At 42.3% G+C, this 18,567-nt stretch overlaps 1 protein-coding gene across 1 annotated transcript in view; it reads right to left on the reverse strand.

Annotated features, from left to right (window-relative positions):
- Nucleotides 1–18,567, reverse strand: part of LOC309381001 (putative acyl-CoA dehydrogenase 6) — a 48,646-nt gene that overhangs the window by 24,208 nt on the left and 5,871 nt on the right. The window contains exon 2 of the mRNA XM_081931262.1: nt 14,367–14,487. Coding sequence (XP_081787388.1) covers nt 14,367–14,487 — 121 coding nt within the window. The remainder of the gene's footprint in view (nt 1–14,366; nt 14,488–18,567) is intronic.

Raw genomic sequence — 18,567 nt, forward strand, 5'->3', positions numbered from 1 at the left:
CAACACATTTTCTACGATTTACCCCTGCATCCATTCCTCTGCCTTTTCTGCCGTTGCCTCCCTTGTGCAAAATTCTGGAGCAGGAGTAGGGGACCCCCCAACTCCCATCTGCATGGCCATTAGTCATGGGCGATGGGAACTGCAGTCCAGAACTTTGATGGCACTATATAAATGATACACAACCTGAAACAAATCTAGCTGCAAAAGACAAGACCAAAAAAAGATTCTGCAATAGCAATACAGGCATTTGACTATAATAGTACCTGTCAATGCTAATTGCAATACAATTTATCACAGATCACACAGCAACGCGGTGGAATGCATAATCGCTTTATTAAGAGGTTCAAAGCCAATAAAATAACACACAAGGATACACTGAATATGCATTGAATGGTCCGTCAAGCCAAGAGCAGTTTTTAAAACAAATGCCCTATTCTGTATTAACTAATGCATAAAATACCAAACAAGATCATGCAAAATCCTAGTTGGCACCTATTCAGGACCCTGCCGCTGATTTTAATTAACCTTATTTCATTTTGAAATGTACAAACAAACCTCTTCTCAGGCTAATTTAAATTCATCTATTTCATAAGGCCCCTTCCCCAATAGTTATTTCAAAGGCATCTGGTTTTCTTAAATAAACATACCATGGGGGTTAGGCATGTTACATTTATGTTGCACCCTTCCATCAGGGGGACATGGATTTCTCTGAACATCACAAATATGCAGTTTATCCTCCTATCAGGGGGTATATAAGAGAGAGAGAGACATACAGACAGACAGACAGATTGGTCCAAGGTCACACGAGCTTCATGGCCGAGTTGGAATTTAAAGAGAGCCTGTGGCCCTCCAGATGTTGTCAGGCATCAACTAGTATCAGCCCCAAGCAGCATGATCAATGGTCAGGGATGAGAAGAGCTGCATCCAACAACATCTGCAAGGATGGGAAGGGGCACAGATTCCACACTGCTATTCTTGCTACTATGGAACCTCTTATTAAAGGAAGTTTGACTAAGCAAAAGTTTAAACCAGGGATAGGGAGCCTGTGGCCCTCCAGGTGTTGTTGGAATACAACTCCCATGAGCCTCTGCCAGCATGCCCAATAGTAATGGATGATGGGAGTTGTAGTCCGGGAATATCTAGACAACCAGAGATTCCCCATCCCTAGATTAAACACCAAGGCAGTTAATTTTTTAATAAATACCAGGTGTCACCAGTCCGGAAAACTCTGCAATGGCTGCCAGTGAGCTTACAAGCCTGATTCAAAGTGGTAGTACTAGCACCCAAAGTTCTAAATGACCTGGGACTCAAGTACCTAAAGGATTGACTCATCCAAAGTAAACTACCTTGGGTCTACGATCAACAAGGGAGGCCTCGTTGGAGGTGCTGCCTCTGGCTGCAGTCCATTTGGTTTTGGCCTGTGACGGGGCCTTCTTGGTGGTGGTCCCATTTGTGGAATGCCCTCCCTGGTAAAGTGTGGGGTTTGAGGAGAAATGTAAAAACATTCCTGTATACCCAGGCATTTGATGGCTGAAAGGTAATGGCTGTGCCAGCTGTGGGGGTATGTGATTGCTTTCAAATGTCCTAAAATGCTTTTAGATGGTTTTTTAAAATTGTTTTGCAAAAAAAAAAATTAGTTGGTTTTAAAATTGTTTTTTAAATGTTTTAAATACGCTTTTATTTTATTTTAAATTGTACTGTTTTAATTGTTTTATGTTTGTGACCCTGGGCTCTGACATCCCCTTAAAAACAGTTTCAAATTCTGTTTATAAATAACAGCTATAGATATTTGCCAGCATAAGCAGTCAAGTGGATATGTGGGTACAATAAAAGAGGGAGAAGATATAGCAACCTGTTCACTTGACCCTGGATCTGAGTTATATTTACAACCAGCACCAGCTTTTCCATCCAACATTTCCATCCAAAGATAAGCTGCATTTGTGCCATACATTTGAAGCAACTTCTGGGAAAAAGAATTCTGGGATCAGTATTTTGTCAAGAGTGCTGGGAATTGTAGCTCTTTGAAGGGTAAACTACAGTTCCCATGATTCTTTTTTCCAGGGGTTGCTTCAAATATATGTTGTGTACCCAACCTACGACTCTATTCCTCCCTACAGCAGGAAAAGGGGAAGGGGAGAAAAGGATGGCAGGCCATTAGTTTTGTGGTGAGGGCAGAGGAAAGAAGGTAGAGAAAGAAAAGGTGGGGGGGGGGCAGAACCAAAACATAATGCTTATTAAAAAGCCTTGGGAAAAAGAATTAATGTATAACTATTTAATTTTTTTTAAACAACTGAGCTTGTTGAGAAAAAGATCAGCCAGGTTTTTTGGCAACATGCCTCGATTTTTAATCAGTATTTTCAAGGCTCTGTTTTCCTTAATATGCAGTGGAGATTAGTGTTCTGATTCTCTCCTTTTCTCAACGTGCGGAAAACTGCTTCCTCTGCAAAACAAAATTTTAACAAGGTCGTGGAAGATGAAACGCGTGGCCTAAAACGCAGCTCTGCCCTCAAAAAGTGGACTTTGACATTTGTGCCTTAATCCATGCCTTATTATGAGATGAAGTAAAAACAATTTTAAAAACTGAGAGCAGCAAACTAATAACCTAAATAAACAAAGAAGCAAACCAAACTTATCAAACTGCAGCAGATTCATGCTACAGTCCCTCAGCCAAAACTCCTAAGCAAACTTTAGCAATCATAGGATAAGAGGCAAGATGCTCTTATGGATATAGAATATGAAACAGTTCAAAGTTTATGGTTAAAGAATATGAAACAGAGAACATAATAAATGAATAGTTCTCACAACAGAGGCATGTAAAAAGTGGGGACCCCCAAAGTTATATATTGTGACAAGACAGTGATGAGCACTGAGAAGGCTAGGTTTGCTGATGACTCTAATTAATTTAGGATGGTAAAAACAAAGCAGGGACAGCAAAGAGCCCAGAAATATCTCTCCAAAATGGCAGAATGGGGATCAAAAAGGCAAAAACAGCTCAACCGAAGCAAGTGTAAAGTGGGATAAAAAAATCCTAGCTTCACATATAGTGCTGATGGTGTCTGTGTTGGCAGTGGCAGGCCAGGAATGGGATCTGGGCATTGATTGAAATGTCTCTGTACTGATGCTGTGAAAAAGGCAACTTCCATCTGGGGGAACAATGAGAAGAGAAGAGAAAATAGACCACAAATATCACAACACCTTTATACAAATCTATGACGCAACAACGCATGGAATACTGTGTACAGTTGGTGAAGCAGTACAATTGGCTTCAGTTTAGTCAGCCTTTGTGGCTGTGGGGCTGTCACTTGAGCCTCTAAAAGTGTTATAACTTGTGCATCTTTGCCCTTTGGTATTAAGGAACCATTCAATTTTGCTTACATTTAATGAGAAACTGCCTCATTCTTACTGCTCCAACCGCTGAAACATAGGTACCGTATTTTTCGCCCTATAAGACGCACTTTTCCCCCTCCAAAAATGAAGGGGAAATGTGTGTGCGTCCTATGGGGCGAATGCAGGCTTTCGCTGAAGCCTGGAGAGCGAGAGGGGTCAGTGCGCATTGACCCCTCTTGCTCTCCAGGCTTCAGGAAGCTCTGCGCAGCCCTCGGGAGCTCGGCGCGAAGTCCCGGCGCCGGGCTCCCGATGGCTGCGCGGAGCTGCCTACATTCCGAAGCCTGGGATGCGCTGAAGAGTGCGCCCGGGCTTTGCGCACCTCTCCGCAAGCCTGGGGAGACCGGCGTGACTTTGCGCTGGGCTCCCTAGGCTTGCGGATAGCAGGCTGTTCTGGGGGCTGGGGGGGAGGGAAATAATTTTTTTTCTTTATTTCCCCCCAAAAAAACCTAGGTGCGCCCTATGGGGCGAAAAATACGGTACTCCTCAAAATTTGCACTCCTCAAAATTTTGCAATGCAGTTCTCCAACCAAAAATGCATTATTTTGGAAGCATTTCCTAGCAAAAATGCATATACAGTGGTACCTTGGGTTACATACGCTTCAGGTTGCATACGCTTTAGGTTACAGACTCCGCTAACCCAGAAATAGTACCTCGGGTTAAGAACTTTTCTTCAGGATGAGAACAGAAATTGCACGGTGGTGGTGCAACAGCAGTGGGAGGCCCCATTAGCTAAAGTGGTGCTTCAGGTTAAGAACAGTTTCAGGTTAAGAACAGACCTCCGGAACGAATTAAGTACGTAACCAGAGGTACCACTGTATTTGTCAAAACGGCGTACCAAAATGTTTTGTATTGGGAGAAAAATCACACTAAAATGCTGATGAAGTTTCATGAGGACTTAAATAAATCACAATTTGCTGTGGGAATGTGGAGAAATGAGAAACTTACACAACCGAAAGTGACAGTGTCATCGTTCCCTACTTTCCAGGAGCTGCACGTGCTCACGGATTAAATGCTCCGAGAAACATTCCTAGACTAAACTTGCTGTTGCTTGCCTAAGCAGGCATGGCTGATTAATGGAAAACACATTATTGTAATTAATTGCAAATCAAATTATATCACAAATGACTAACGATCGTGGCACAAAGGCCATGTTCATTAAAAATTTAACCTGCCACTATCGAGAAAGGTGTTTTTCTGCTCCTAGATGACAAAAAAGAACCCTGGCCTTAACGCAGATTAATTACCATCAAGACTGAGCATCATTTTGACCTTTTAAATAATCAATGTCCAATGAATATGACAGCCAAACTTTACATCTTTTGCCTTAAATAGCTGATAGAGAGTGAATAGTGGAGAAAGGGGAACTGCATTTCCTAAGAACTATGCAGACAGTTATGACATCCTAAGCACCACACAAAGGTTATGTGGTTTCTTCCTACCACTCACCATCTTGGAACCATGAATTTTTATGGACAGACGCATCCCGTGAAATTTGAGAGAAAGCAAGTGGAAGCATCTAAAGAACATAAGAAGGGACTGCTGGTTCAGTTGCAGTAGCCCATCTAGTTCAGCATCTTGTTCTCAGTGGTCCCCCAGATGCCTATGGGAAGCATGCGAGCAGGACGGAAACACGACAGCCCTCGTCCCTCCTGCAGTTTCCAGCAACTGGAAATTCAAAACCATACTTTTACTCCATGAATTTGTCTAATACTCTATTAAAGCTCTCCAAGTTGGTAGCCACCACTGCCTCTTGTAGCAGCCAATTCCATAGTTGAGCTATGCGTTGTGTGAACTATGTTCTTTTGTCCACAATCTTCCAACATTCAGCTTCACTGGCTATCCCCAAGTTCTTCTCTCTTTTTTAAAAGCACTGCCCATGATCCCGAAGCAGTGTGACAGGTGGGAGTCCACCAACATGTACAGGGCCACAGGTTGCCCATCCCTGCTGGAAGGCCCCACTGCTCCATTCTCCTAAGCGACCACAGTGCCCATCTCTCACTCCTGCTAACAATTCCTCCATCTCCATCCATCCTCAGCCTTAGCTGGGGTTGAGATGCGAAAACAACAAAACCTACCAAGTGATCTTGCCAGAACTATTAGAAGAGGCATAGGCAAACTCCGGCCCTCCAGATGTTTGGGACTACAATTCCCACTATCCCTTACCCCTGGTCCTGTTAGCTAGGGATGATGGGAATTGTAGTCAAAAACATCTGGAGGGCCAGAGTTTGCCTATGCCTGAATTAGAAAATGTACATTTCATGCTCCAGCTGTGCCGTTTCCTCCCCAGGGAGATAGGATTTTCTGCAAGTATCCACAGAGATACTGGCATACCTTCTCCCTTCCCAAGGACAGTAATTACCGTAACTTTCTGAATAGCAGAGGGCTCTTTCCTGCAACAAAGGGGCAAAAAACAAGGCTGGACATAGCATTTTTAAAAATCAATTTTCTATGTATATCTACTGAGGTTAAGGATTCTCCTTTCACACACATGGAAAGTATTCAGTGCAGCACCGTCTGAGATCAGCTATTAAGATTCTACAGGTATGGGAACAATAGATTGCCCCTGTTTTCCACAGGGATCTCCACAGTCCCTGCCATTAGACACTTTTATACCATTTGTCTCTGCTTGGGTCAAAAGAAAGGTCTTCGAAACTCACACTTAGAATTCAGAGCTCAGAGTTAACGCTTGCCGGAGCTTCCCCTTCGGAAAGGGGCATCTGCAAAACAGCAGGCAATGAATCTGCCAATCTGAAGTCACTGCTATGTTGACAAGCAAGGTGAAATGGCTCCCCAAGGAAAATGTGCCACCGGAAAAAGGGCAGAACAATCCTAGGAGTGCAAATACTGAAGCTCTGTTAATAGAGGCTGGATGCTCCTTTAACACGCAAGCCAATCTGCCGAGTTTACATTTTGCCCTTGGAATCTCTTCCCATCCTCTGCAGTTGCATTTTTAAAATGTCCCCCCCCCCCCCAAAAAAAGCAGCATGTAAACAATTCTGTGCCTGCCTACTCAGGAGTCAGTTGCACTGAGATTAAGACTATTTACTCCCAAGTAAGGGCATATGAGATTGCAACCTTATACCAAGTCAGACGACCTACCTACTGTCTGCACTGTTCTACAATGGCTGGCAGCAGGTCTCCAAGGCATCAGACACGGGTCTTTCCAGTGCTGCTTGCAGACCCCAAGATTTCACCTGGGACCTTTGGCATGGAAAGCCCATACTCTGACCTACAGACTCACTGGGGTTGTGCCATCCCAACCTCCCACTTCTCAATATTCAGGTTATCAGTAAGCACAATTACCGTGGGAACTCTTTTTTTAAGCATTAGATCAAGCCATACCTCTACCAACCTAGAGTGTTTCCTACATCATTCCCCTAATCAGAAGCTTGTGTCGCTTCATGCCATGCTGCCATTAAAAAATGTTAAGGAGAACAGCCTTTTCTAGCTTTATTGTGTACTCTGGAGATTGCACAGACACTTGATTTAATTTGCCTCAACGTTTATTTATGCATTCCCTCCTAATGAATCTGCACTCTTCGTTTAAAATATTCAGGAGACAAACATTAATAAATGGAGGCCTAGATATTGGACAATATTCTCGTCTTGCATAGCAATCCTGCAGCCCAGTGCAAATGGCTATAGCTATGCCAGACACAGCTGGTTGGGATCCTTGGCAACACCACTAGATAAAGGGAAAGGGACCCCTGACCATTAGGTCCAGTCGTGACCGACTCTGGGGTTGCGGTGTTCATCTCGCTTTATTGGCCAAGGGAGCCGGCGTACAGCTTCCAGGTCATGTGGCCAGCATGACTAAGCCGCTTCTGGCGAACCAGAGCAACACACGGAAACACTGTTTACCTTCCTGCCGGAGTGGCACCTATTTATCTACTTGCACTTAGACATGCCTTCGAACTACTAGGTTGCCAGGAGCAGGGACTGGGCAACACCCTGGCAGCACCACTAGCAATGTCAAAAAACAGAGTAAGAGAAGGAAGAGGTATAAAAAGGTAAAGGTACCCCTGACCATTAGGTCCAGTCGTGACCAACTCTGGGGTTGCAGCGCTCATCTCACTCTATGGGCCGAGGGAGCGTTTGTCCGCAGACAGCTTCCGGGTCATGTGGCCAGCATGACTAAGCTGCTTCTGGCAAACCAGAGCAGCACACAGAAACGCTGTTTACTTTCCCGCTGGAGCGGTTCCTATTTATCTACTTGCACTTTGATGTGCTTTCGAACTGCTAGGTTGGCAGGAGCAGGGACTGAGCAACGGGAGCTCACCCCGTCGCGGGGATTCGAACCGCCGACCTTCTGATCAGCAAGTCCTAGGCTCTGTGGTTTAACCCACAGCGCCACCCGCGTCCCTAGGAAGAGGTATAGGGGGACCCAAAACAGAAAAAGAGAAGAAAAAAATTAAGGGGAGGAAAGCTGGTGTGGCACTTGCCATCAGCAACTCATCCAGGTCTAGCCCTGATTCTTGCTTGTTGCATTGAATTGTTTGAAAATGAATACTTGAAGGCATTCAAGTAATGATGAACGGCCTTGCTTGATCTGCAAGCTTTTAACCTCAGAGTTGCAAAGAACTCTTTAATGGACAGGATGGAATGATAGCTACGTTTTCTTTTCTGTAGGAAAAAAAGGTTAGGTGTTGATGCATGTATTTGATATGCACATTATTTCTTTCATTTATGAAATGTTTCCTATATGGGGCATTTATAGTACACTTGGTAGAAAACTGCTGTAAACAAAATAGTTTCACACTTCAAAACATATTATAAAAGAGATTATATACAGAGTACCAACTTTCCAAGGACTCTACTTTAAATCATTGGCTTTTGTGTTTTAACTTCTGGTTTGTACAAACTTTACATCCTTTTTTTCTCCCAAAAAAGAATCCAAAGATAACAGTAACTAAAATGAAACAATGAAAGTCAGTATATAAAACAAACAGGAAACAGTATCCAACACCGATAATAAAATTAGTGCCATACAAGTACGGTAAATAATGCAAGTGTCATGTGTTGGGATCTTTACTCTTCCATTACAAAGTACAGAAAATTTGCCTTCAGTTGGAGATCTGTGCTTCTGGTTGTATCATACAGAAGGGAAATGTTTTCAGTTTCTAGATAACACATATCTTGTCATTTCTTGTACTACATTTAGTTCTATAATCCAAAAGTTTTTTTATTTTAGTACTGTGCAACTATGTTTAAAATTGACTCCGCTTCTCTTTCACCTCAAACAGAACATGTTTTGATTATATATTTTGCTCTGTCAATATGAAACAAGTTAACATGGATAAATTGTTCCAAATAAATTTTCCTTTAAATTAGCATGGATTAATGGAGCACGTGTATTTTTGAACAGCCACTCTGTTGCATTATCAGATGTTGTTTCATAAGAACTTTTCCCCCATTTTCAAACATTTGGATGTCTAGATGGCATATATGGATTTGTATGTGTAAATTAAGATGGATTTAGTGATATTTATTATACTGTTAACACAAGGTGACAGAATTACCCCTCCCTCTTCCCTGTTTTTTTCCATTTTCTTTAGAAATTTGCAATAAACATGTTTTTTTAAAAAAAAATCCAATTTTTTATGCATGTTACTTGCCAGTCTTCTCTTTTAAATTTAGATAGAATTGTATAGAGTTTTAAAACCAACTTTCTCTGAGCATTCTGTAACAAGAGATTTTTGAATGGAATTTTAAGACAAGGAATTCCATATTTTGTTAAAAGTTGTTCTCTTGCGGGTCTTATTTGGAAAGATGGAAGGTATGTCTGATTCAGTAGATTACTGCTTGATCTTAAGCAACTATGTGTCCTTGGTTTATCCAATCTTTAAAATGTTTCACCAGATTGAGCCTTTAAGTATATTTTGTAGTTGACTTCCTATAAACTGATTAGTCAAAGGTAAGGGGAAACATTTCTGGAGCAAGTTTTTGAAAACACATGTTCCAAACTTTAAGCATGGCTTTCGTAAACATAAGATTGGTTTCCTTTTTTAAATAAAAACAACTGGTGGGGGTGAATACTTTCTGACACTTAATTTTGGAAACAAGAAGTGATTATTTAACAGAATCACCTTATAAATCTACACAAATGATCAACTTTTTAAAAGGTAAAATACATTCCAAGTTAGTACCAGGTAATTAGTGTAAAAATATGTGGTTGAGGTCCTAAAATAAAAGGCATAAAAATCAAACCCTAGCAGTATGATTCAGAAGATGTCTTCAAACAGCATTTCTGTCATTCATTTTTAGGATTCACTGATTATTTATCGTTTCCCTTTTCCTCTGGCAATAATGAAAACTGCTTACTAACTTCCCCAAACTTGTACCAGAGTTTACTATTAATAAAGGAATGTACTGGGATGACAAACTAATAAGCTACAACTACGTACGTAGACAAAAGCTGATGACACCTTCACAATAAAAACCCAATGCAATTCAGTTGATCACAGTCAAACATGACTGTCCACTTCTGTTGAAACATTCTATTCCTATTACACACTTCATTCTTCACAATGGAACAATCAAGCAGATGTTTCCTACTTTTGAAGTAGAACAGGTGGCTAGACAGAAATTGTGTGTGAATGTGTTGTAGAGGTTAGTGTCAGACAGGGACCTGGGAGACCAGGGTTCAAATCCCACTTGGTCATGAAGATCACTGGGTGACCTTGGGTCGGTGACTGCCTTCCAGCCTAACATACCTCAAGGGGTTATTGTAGGGATTAAATGAGGAGTTGGAGATGGGGAGGGAGCATGCACACCACCTTCCTGAACATTTTTTAATTATTATATATTAATTGCATAGGGGGACGAGGGTGGCCTTGGGCTTGCCAATCAGAAGGTTGGCGGTTTGAATCCCCGCAATGGGGTGAGCTCCTGTTGCTTGGTCCCAGCTCCTGCCAACCTAGCAGTTCGAAAGCACGCCAAAAAGTGCAAGTAGATAAATAGGTACTGCTCTGGCGGGAAGGTAAACAGCGTTTCTGTGCACTGCTCTGGTTTCAGTGTTCCGTCACCAGAGGCAGCTTAGTCATGCTGGCCACATGACCTGGAAAAACTGTCTGCAGAGCGGACAAACCCCAGAGTCGTCTGCAACTGGACTTAACTGTCAGGAGTCCTTTACCTTTACCTTTTTTTAATTACATGATCACCTACAAAGTGCTATACAGTACAACATAAAACACAAAGACTTGCCCAAAGGTTTGCAATCTAATCCAGCAAAGAAAAGAAAGAGATAGGGTGATTGAAGACAAAGATGGAGAGAGGCACACGAAATCTAGACACCTTGTGATGCAGGATTTCAAAACACTTTATTTAATCATATGCAAAAACTACCGGTAGTGAAGTTATTTTCAAAGGCAGCTGTTCCAACATCGGAACTGGCATAATACCAACTGACTGCAGCCTAAATACCTTCAGACCAGCCGTGTAAAGAGCACGTTCATATTAGTAGTTAGAAACACAGCAAGGTCATGTCTCTTCTCTCTCACACACACACACACACACACACACACAGACACACACACAGACACACACCAGCTGCTGTTCAAGCTGCATTTGCAATGAGATGTTCCCATTAGAAAGGGCACAGGGATGTCCTCACTCAACCGCCATGACCTTTTCGGTCTCCCCGCCTCTGAAACTCTCCCTGAACTCCTATTCATAAAACTGTCATCTGAGTCTGTGTGACAGCAGTTAGGGTATGTTCACATTATTCTGCATTTGTGTGTTTTGTTTTTTTTAATTGGATTGAAACTGGTTTGTGGCGGGGAAACACCACATCAAATGACAGTATTTGTCAAGAAACTCCAGGATCAATATGGATTGCAGCTAGCGGCATGTAAATTTGGCTTCAAAGATTAGCAGTGGTAGCGCACTGGGTGGGAAGCAAACAGTTCCGTGAACATACCCTTAGATATGAAAAGAGAAGTCAAATCATCGACCAAATTGGGAATGCAAGACTGCTCTAAGTATGCCAGGCTAGAGAACTGCTTTGATCCAGTTTCTGGTTTCAAGTTCTCTTTAACCAGTAATCTCATTTGTCCTTTAAAGTTAATCTTTAATGTTCTCTTTGCACCATCAGCATTTTTATAATGTGGAAGCTCAAAACTAATTGGATTTGTCAAACAAACCCATCACCGTGTAGCAGTTTTCTGAAGCAGAGCAAGTGTTTATGGCTACTGTTCCGTCATTCTGGGCCAAACCCTATTAAAATAATGGCATTGTTTCGACAGAATTTTGGCTTTCGTTTTGTATCAGAGAGATGCGATCAACGGTCAGAGAGAGAGAACACATGTGTGTGCATGCATAAACACACTCTTTCTTTTGTCTGGGTTCCTGGGCCTTTCCTGCAGCTGTTAACTCTCCAAGATAAACAATAAAGGAAAGAATGCCTTCAAGGATACTCTCTGTAAGGGTATCCGGGGGTTGCTCAAGAGCAATCAGGCAAATGCCTCCCTGGTTGGCTGTAAAGCCTTGTCATTGGTGCCAAAAAACCTTCACCATGCAGAGCACCACTATTCCGTGGCTCCCTCATTCACTGGCAGAATCTGAGAGTGGGCGGTCCTTAAACCTTCCCCAGCAGAGTAGTTTCTTGACGCCCAGTCTGCGCTTCCCCTCTCTGCATGGAAGCCTACTGCGCAGGGAGGGCGTGGGTAACGGAGGACCTCTCTCCTCCCCGCTTTGCCCAGGCAAGGTGTCCTGGCACTGCCTCGCCTCCTCCGAGCCCTGCAGCTCCTCTCCGCTGGAGGCGTGGTTACTCTCCTCCGCTGAGGAGGTGCTGCTTCCCATGATCTTTGGGGGCTCTCTGTAATCCATCCGGCTTTTCCCCTCTCGCCCCTGAGCCGATGCAGTTCCCTGACACTCTCCATTAAATGGTTAATGCTACAGTCTGCCTCTTATAAAATCAAAGAATTATCCTCCCAGCCAGCCCAGTTGAAGCAAAGTTTCCACAATGAGACGGTGACAATATTATACCTTGAGGAACATATTCACATTGGAGACTTATGAAACATTTGCAAAGGGAGCTATTTTTAAATAGCTGACTTCTTACAGGGAAGCAAAATCACAGAGGCTGAATTCTGGAGCATTTAAGAGACAATAATCCAAGTCCTCATTACCTGCAGAGAATATTAAAACTTGCAAACACACGGCCCTGCAAGGAAAACCCTGCACTTGAGTGGGACATAACAAATAGCAGGCGCTCAACAAGATCTGGCAATATGTTCAAAACGTTTGCCTTGCACATCTTGCTAGTTTTCTTGTGCTGAAATGCCATCCAGCACACAGCTAGAGATGTGACCCAAGCTGTAGGATAATAAAAGAAGTCCAATCTTGTGCAATTTAAATATGCAGTGCATTTTGAAGCCTATGTTCAATTTATGCTAAAAGCTGAGCATTAAAAAAAGGGGGGCAGCAGACGAAAAAAGAAAACAAGATAAGTGATACATTACCAAGCTTTTGTTCCATTTAACTCTGCAATTTGGTTTTAAAAAGTGCATTTCTTAAAGAGGAATGACCAAATGCTCACATATAACTACTCAGAACTAGATCTGAACCATACAATTATGCCTCATTTGCTTTTTGTGGATTCTGTATCTTTTCAACCCTGACTATGATTCAAAGTATGTTTACTAAAAAATTAGTAGCCAGACTAGTTCTAGTTCTCTTTCAGAAGCTACTAAGGATTAAAAAAATCTTCCCAAGGTAAGAGCAAGAAGTTATTTCTCTCTCAATTTCTACTTGAGTGTTTTAACAGAGATATGACAGCAGACCCTAGGACAAAATTGGCAAGTGATTTGAATTCTTGGTGTAGTCCACTTTAGTCCAAATTTTACAAGGTGTCCTGCCACAAATTTAAAGGTCTGTTTCTAACAAAAAGCAAAAACCTGAGGCAGAGCAAACCAATGGCTCTTTTTCAAAGTTAGCAGTCCTCCTGACCTTAAGGTGAAAAAATGTTAACTTGGCAACGACCCATGTTCTCCTGGACCTATCCCTAATGAAACTACCTTTGGCTGTATATACACCAGACCTTTAAAGCACATTCAAAATACATTTCGTCTCTCAAAGAACCCTGGGAACTGTCGTTTGTTAAGGGTACTGGGAATTGTAGATCTGTGGGCTATGTGTGAACTACAATTCCCATAATTATTTGAGGGTAGGCTTTGAATGTGTTTTATAGGTCTGGTGCATCCCCAGTCCTTGTCCTTTTCTATGCTGTGCTGTGTAATGGATCTGTGCAGCAACCTTAAATCCTATGATGAAACCATCCTATGATGAAACCATTTATGAGGTTGACACAGTGATCACATTGTCCAATCCCTATGTAGACAAAATAGCACCACACACACAGAAGGTATAAGCAAGTCTCTTTTCAGAAGTACACAACCCCTTAAATAAATAAATAAATAAACCCCCAAACCTAAGCATGCTCAGTAACCATAAAATATTGACTGACCGTTGGGGGAGGGAGAGGGGGTAAAGACAAGAGAGAAAAAGAAATGGTACTGATGAGAGCAAGCTTGGCTGGCACCTTGAACAGCACTGCAGCGTTCTGTTGCCGTTCCCAGTTGTTGCATTGAATTCTACAATGCAGTCAGTTCACACAAGGCAATTATGTTAAGACTGACCACAAGGAACTTTGATTCTCATCCTACACACCTGTCTGCTGGTACAGTGGTTCATAAGGTCAGACTCTTCGTTCAAATGTGTAAGGATACTCTGCAAGAATAAATTAAATATTTCCCAGAATACACCCAGAGCAAATTACACCTGTAAATGGGAGGGTAGGGAAAACTGCGATGTATCTTGGTGAAATCCCCCCGGTGTTAAAATGTTCTAAATGAGATGAATTTACAAATAGCTACTGAGATTAATTTAGAAACAGCTTTTGGTAAATCTCTGAACCAAGCCCTTTAAAGGCCAGAACATGCCTTTTACATTGAAAGTAGAGACTTAAGACTATTTCTTACCAGTTGGCTTATTCACTCCAAGGAATCCAGCTTTCCCCAGAGTCTTAAAAACTTGGTGTGCTGGAAACTGTCCCTCTTCTTCCCATTTGTCCACAAATGGGTTGATTTCTTTGTCAATAATCTGTATTTTGAGAAGTGGGGTGGGGGGGAGAGGGAGAGACAAGAGTTCGGAAAGTTAAGCTTGTGCTATTTGGCTTGGCTGAGTCCAATTAGCTTCAGTGGGCCTAAATAGGCTTAACACCAGATGCTACAGCTTAAATGAGATTGTGGCAGGGTGTGTGTGTCAGGCTTCTCATCTTAAATTGAAGCAAAGCACTTTGTTAACACCTAAGGACAGCTGACTTTTCTAGTTCTTGGGAGATTTCCCTCATCTTAATCACACTTTCAATTCAAATCAACAGCATCCTGTAGGCAGTGCTGGCTGGTGCCCACTGGGACTGGTAGGGCAGAAGGCAGGGAGCCCCACAGTAGATGGTGCCAAAGCCAACTTATTCTAAGTTTGCCCCTCCTCCTCCCCACTGAGTTCTACAAGGGCAATGTGGAGACTAAGCAGGAGAAAGCTAATAGACCCCATTTGCCCTAATGGACTAGCCTCCATGTGTTGGCTGGGGCTGATGGGAGTTGTAGTCCAAAGCATCTGGAGGGCAACAGATGGGTGAAGGTTGCTTGAGGGCCTGACAAATGGCAGCTCTTTCCCCACTTCCGACTACGTTCCCTTTGGGGAACCACAGAAATTCACACACTCCTTTGTGAATCCTTTCTGCCCTGCAGGTGTATTGAAGCTGCTTGGAAGTAAATGGAAAAATGGAGGCAGATAAACATATGAGATAAGAATTATTTTCCTCATGAATCTTGAAAGGTTCTGGAAACCAAGCCTTACGAGGAATGGTCGAGGGAGTTGGGTATGTTTCGCCTAGTAAAGAAGAGACTGAAATAGGATAGCCATCTTCAAATATCTAAAGGGCTGCCGTACAGAAAATAGAGCAAGCTTCTTTTTTTCCCCCTGCTCCAGAGGCTAGGACCCAAATCAATGGATTCAAGTTAAAAGAAAGGAGATTCTGACTAAATATCAAGAACTTTCTGACAGTAAGAGCTGTTCAACAGTGGCTCAGACTCCCACAAAAGGTGGGGGACTCCCCTTCCTTTGAGGTTTTTAAGCAGAGGTTGAATGATCTAGTTGAGATCATGTATGGTCCAGATGAGATTCCTGCATTCAAGGGGTTCGACTGGACGACCCTTGGTTTCCCTTCCAACTCTACCATTCTATGGTTCTATTAACATGAGAAGGAAAACATTTTTTTTTGTCAGAAAAAAGAACAATTTATTACAAACAGCTAAAACTATTACAGAGGTCTGCAAGTCAGCATTCAGGTTACATATTCAGATGACGCACCAAAGTTTGCAGGAAATGAGTTACTGACTCATGTGCAGTAGAGTATATTTTGTCAGTGAACTTTGAAATCATTTCCCCTGTTTTTGAGGCTAGGTGTCATTGCTGATATAGCCAACACTGTAACACATTCACACATGGAAGAGGTGTCAGCAAGCTTGTGAAACCAAGTAAAGAATCCTAAGAAGGCACAAAACCCCCATCAGCCAAATTAACACTGGGCTTAGTGGTCACAGAATGCAGATTGACAGGGCCAGAGAGACAGAAAACTGGAAAGTGAGACAAAAATGGCATGGCTGGAAATCTGAAGACTCCACCCTGCAACATTTTGTTGTAGGTTCCACTTGCAAAATTGAATCCCATTTATTTTATATATATATATATATATAATTATAATAAAGGACACACCATTCTAACATTCTTTAACAGGTTTCTTGAAATCTGCTTATAGCAGCAACTCAATTTTCGGTAAGAAGATTGAACAAGCCTAATTGCTGACCAGCACCTTTATTTGTATCCTGCCTTTCCTCCATAGAGCTAAAGATGACATTTGTAGTTCTACCACCACATCTCATTTTATCCTCACAACAATCAGTTCATATACCCTTAGGATTTTCTTCCTCTGACATCTAATAGATAGAAATGTTAGTCTTTTTATGAGAAAGCTACTACTTTTCTGTTCAGTTTTGTCGTGAAAACTGGCTATGTGCTGAAGCAAGGCAGAGAGATGAATGCAAAATCATTATGATAAAATAAGTGTGTTTGCTGTTTTTAATCTTTTTCCCCTCACTAGGAAAATAAGCAAATCTCATGGTGCAAAAATAGGCAACCATTTAATCTGGAAGTAAACACATCTACTTTCTAAACTGTCACGTGTTGACAAATCTATGTAGAGCTTCTCTGGAGATGTTCAGAAGAATATAGTGTTTTCATGTCAATACACCCTATACCACTCCTTTAACATGACATTTTTGAAATGGATTAAACAGGGTTATTAATGACTGCCGTCTGTGCCAAGTGTTTGCCTTGTAATCAGCACAAACAAAAGGAGTCCTGGGCTTCCTTTTCCAGTGATGGTATCAACTCCTTGCAGGCTTCCACCATGGATATATATAAATATACACATTCCAGACAGTCAGATTGTTATTTGTGTGTGTGTGCGTACTGAACTGCAGATGAACAGTGGCTGGAGTTTAGTAAGACTCGCTGGCCACTGGTGCCTGTTGGACTGGTAGGGTGGGAGGCAGGGAGACGAACAGTAGGTGGCGCCAGAGAAAATGACAGGCAAATCCAACTAATTTTGGTTTTGTCCCTCCCCTCCCTATTGAGTTCTACAAGGGACAACACTGAGCCTATGGAAGAAGCTGACAATCAGTGCCATCCCTTGAACTAGTTGTAAGGAAGGACACAGGCTGGTGGTCAGACAGTGCCCTGTTCATCCTAGTGAACCTGCCTCCACAATCAGTGATCAGCTACATGGAACACAGTATAAATAAAAGTTGCTTTCTACATACATCTGTATCTGGGACTACGGGGGGGGGCAGCCGGCAGGTATAAAACAGCTGCTCTCTGAAGTCTATAAAAGCCAAGAGAGCAGTTAGCAGTCTGAGTAGTTTTCTCCATCATGTTTGTAAGCCAGGATAGCTCATAAGTTTGGGCCTAAGGGCTGCATTCACCCTGCGGAGGGGTTACACAACTGCAGTAGGTATGGCCACAAACATTTTTGCACACGCTGCCCCCCTCAACTGATCCGTGCAAATCAAATAAGGAAGAGAATTATTGCTCCTTCCTTCTCATTAAATGAACAATCTGGTGACTGGGGAGGAGCAACTCACATCCCTGTCGGAGTGCTGTAGCTATTTTTTATTTTTATTTTGCTGCCACCATTGCCAAAATCAGTGGGGTCTTTTCGGTTTATGAGCTAGCCTCTGGCTGGGTATTACTAACCTCAGCTGTAAGGTGTCGTGTCGCTTAGGCCAGCTCCATGTTTACTACTGTCCCATCTAGTTCCGTCTAGAATGAGTCAAGGTGCAAAACCATTTTTAAATATGGTAAAAATTACCATGAGATCACCTTTGGCACCTCATTTTTCATGCTGGGAAAAATAGGTCTGTGAAAAGTTCACTCTGGGGCAAAAGTGGAAGATTCCATACTGGAAAACCAAGAGAAAAACAAAAACAAGAAGCCCAGAATTGGTTACTGGTGATTACACCATAGGTGAATATCTTGAATCTTCATATTATATGAAAACATAGACCCCATCAGCAGCTGTCCCACAGCATTCTGCACCAGTCATGGCTTCCAAATGGTCCCCAAGAGCAAACAAATACAGAGTAGAAGTTCTAAACCAGGCTATATCTGGGATGAAATACAAACTACTGCAACTTGATAACATTATCTTGCCATAAAGCACTGTAGATTCTAATACGGCCATACCTTGGAAGTTGAACAGCCTAGTTCTCAAACATTTTGGCTCCCAATCAAAACCCAGAAGTGACTGTTCTTTTGGAAGCTGAACATCTGACGCGGCTTCCATGGCTTCTGATTGGCTACAGGAACTTCCTGCAGCCAATCAGAAGCTGTGATGTGGTTTTTGAACATTTTGGAAATGTTCGGATTCCACTCAACTTCCAAGGTACAACTGTACTAGGATAGCTGGGTCACAAACTTTGGCTTATGCTTCATGAAGGCAAAAGATGCTCCACCCTCTTTCATCTCAAGATCTACTCTACAAACCTGGAGCATTAACCAATATTGAAGAGAAATTAGCAAACCCACCTTAATGAAATTCTGTGCTCATTCACATGCGTG

The sequence above is a fragment of the Podarcis melisellensis genome (genome assembly GCF_964234715.1).
Source record: "Podarcis melisellensis genome assembly, chromosome: 12".
Taxonomy (NCBI): Eukaryota; Metazoa; Chordata; class Lepidosauria; order Squamata; family Lacertidae; genus Podarcis; species Podarcis melisellensis.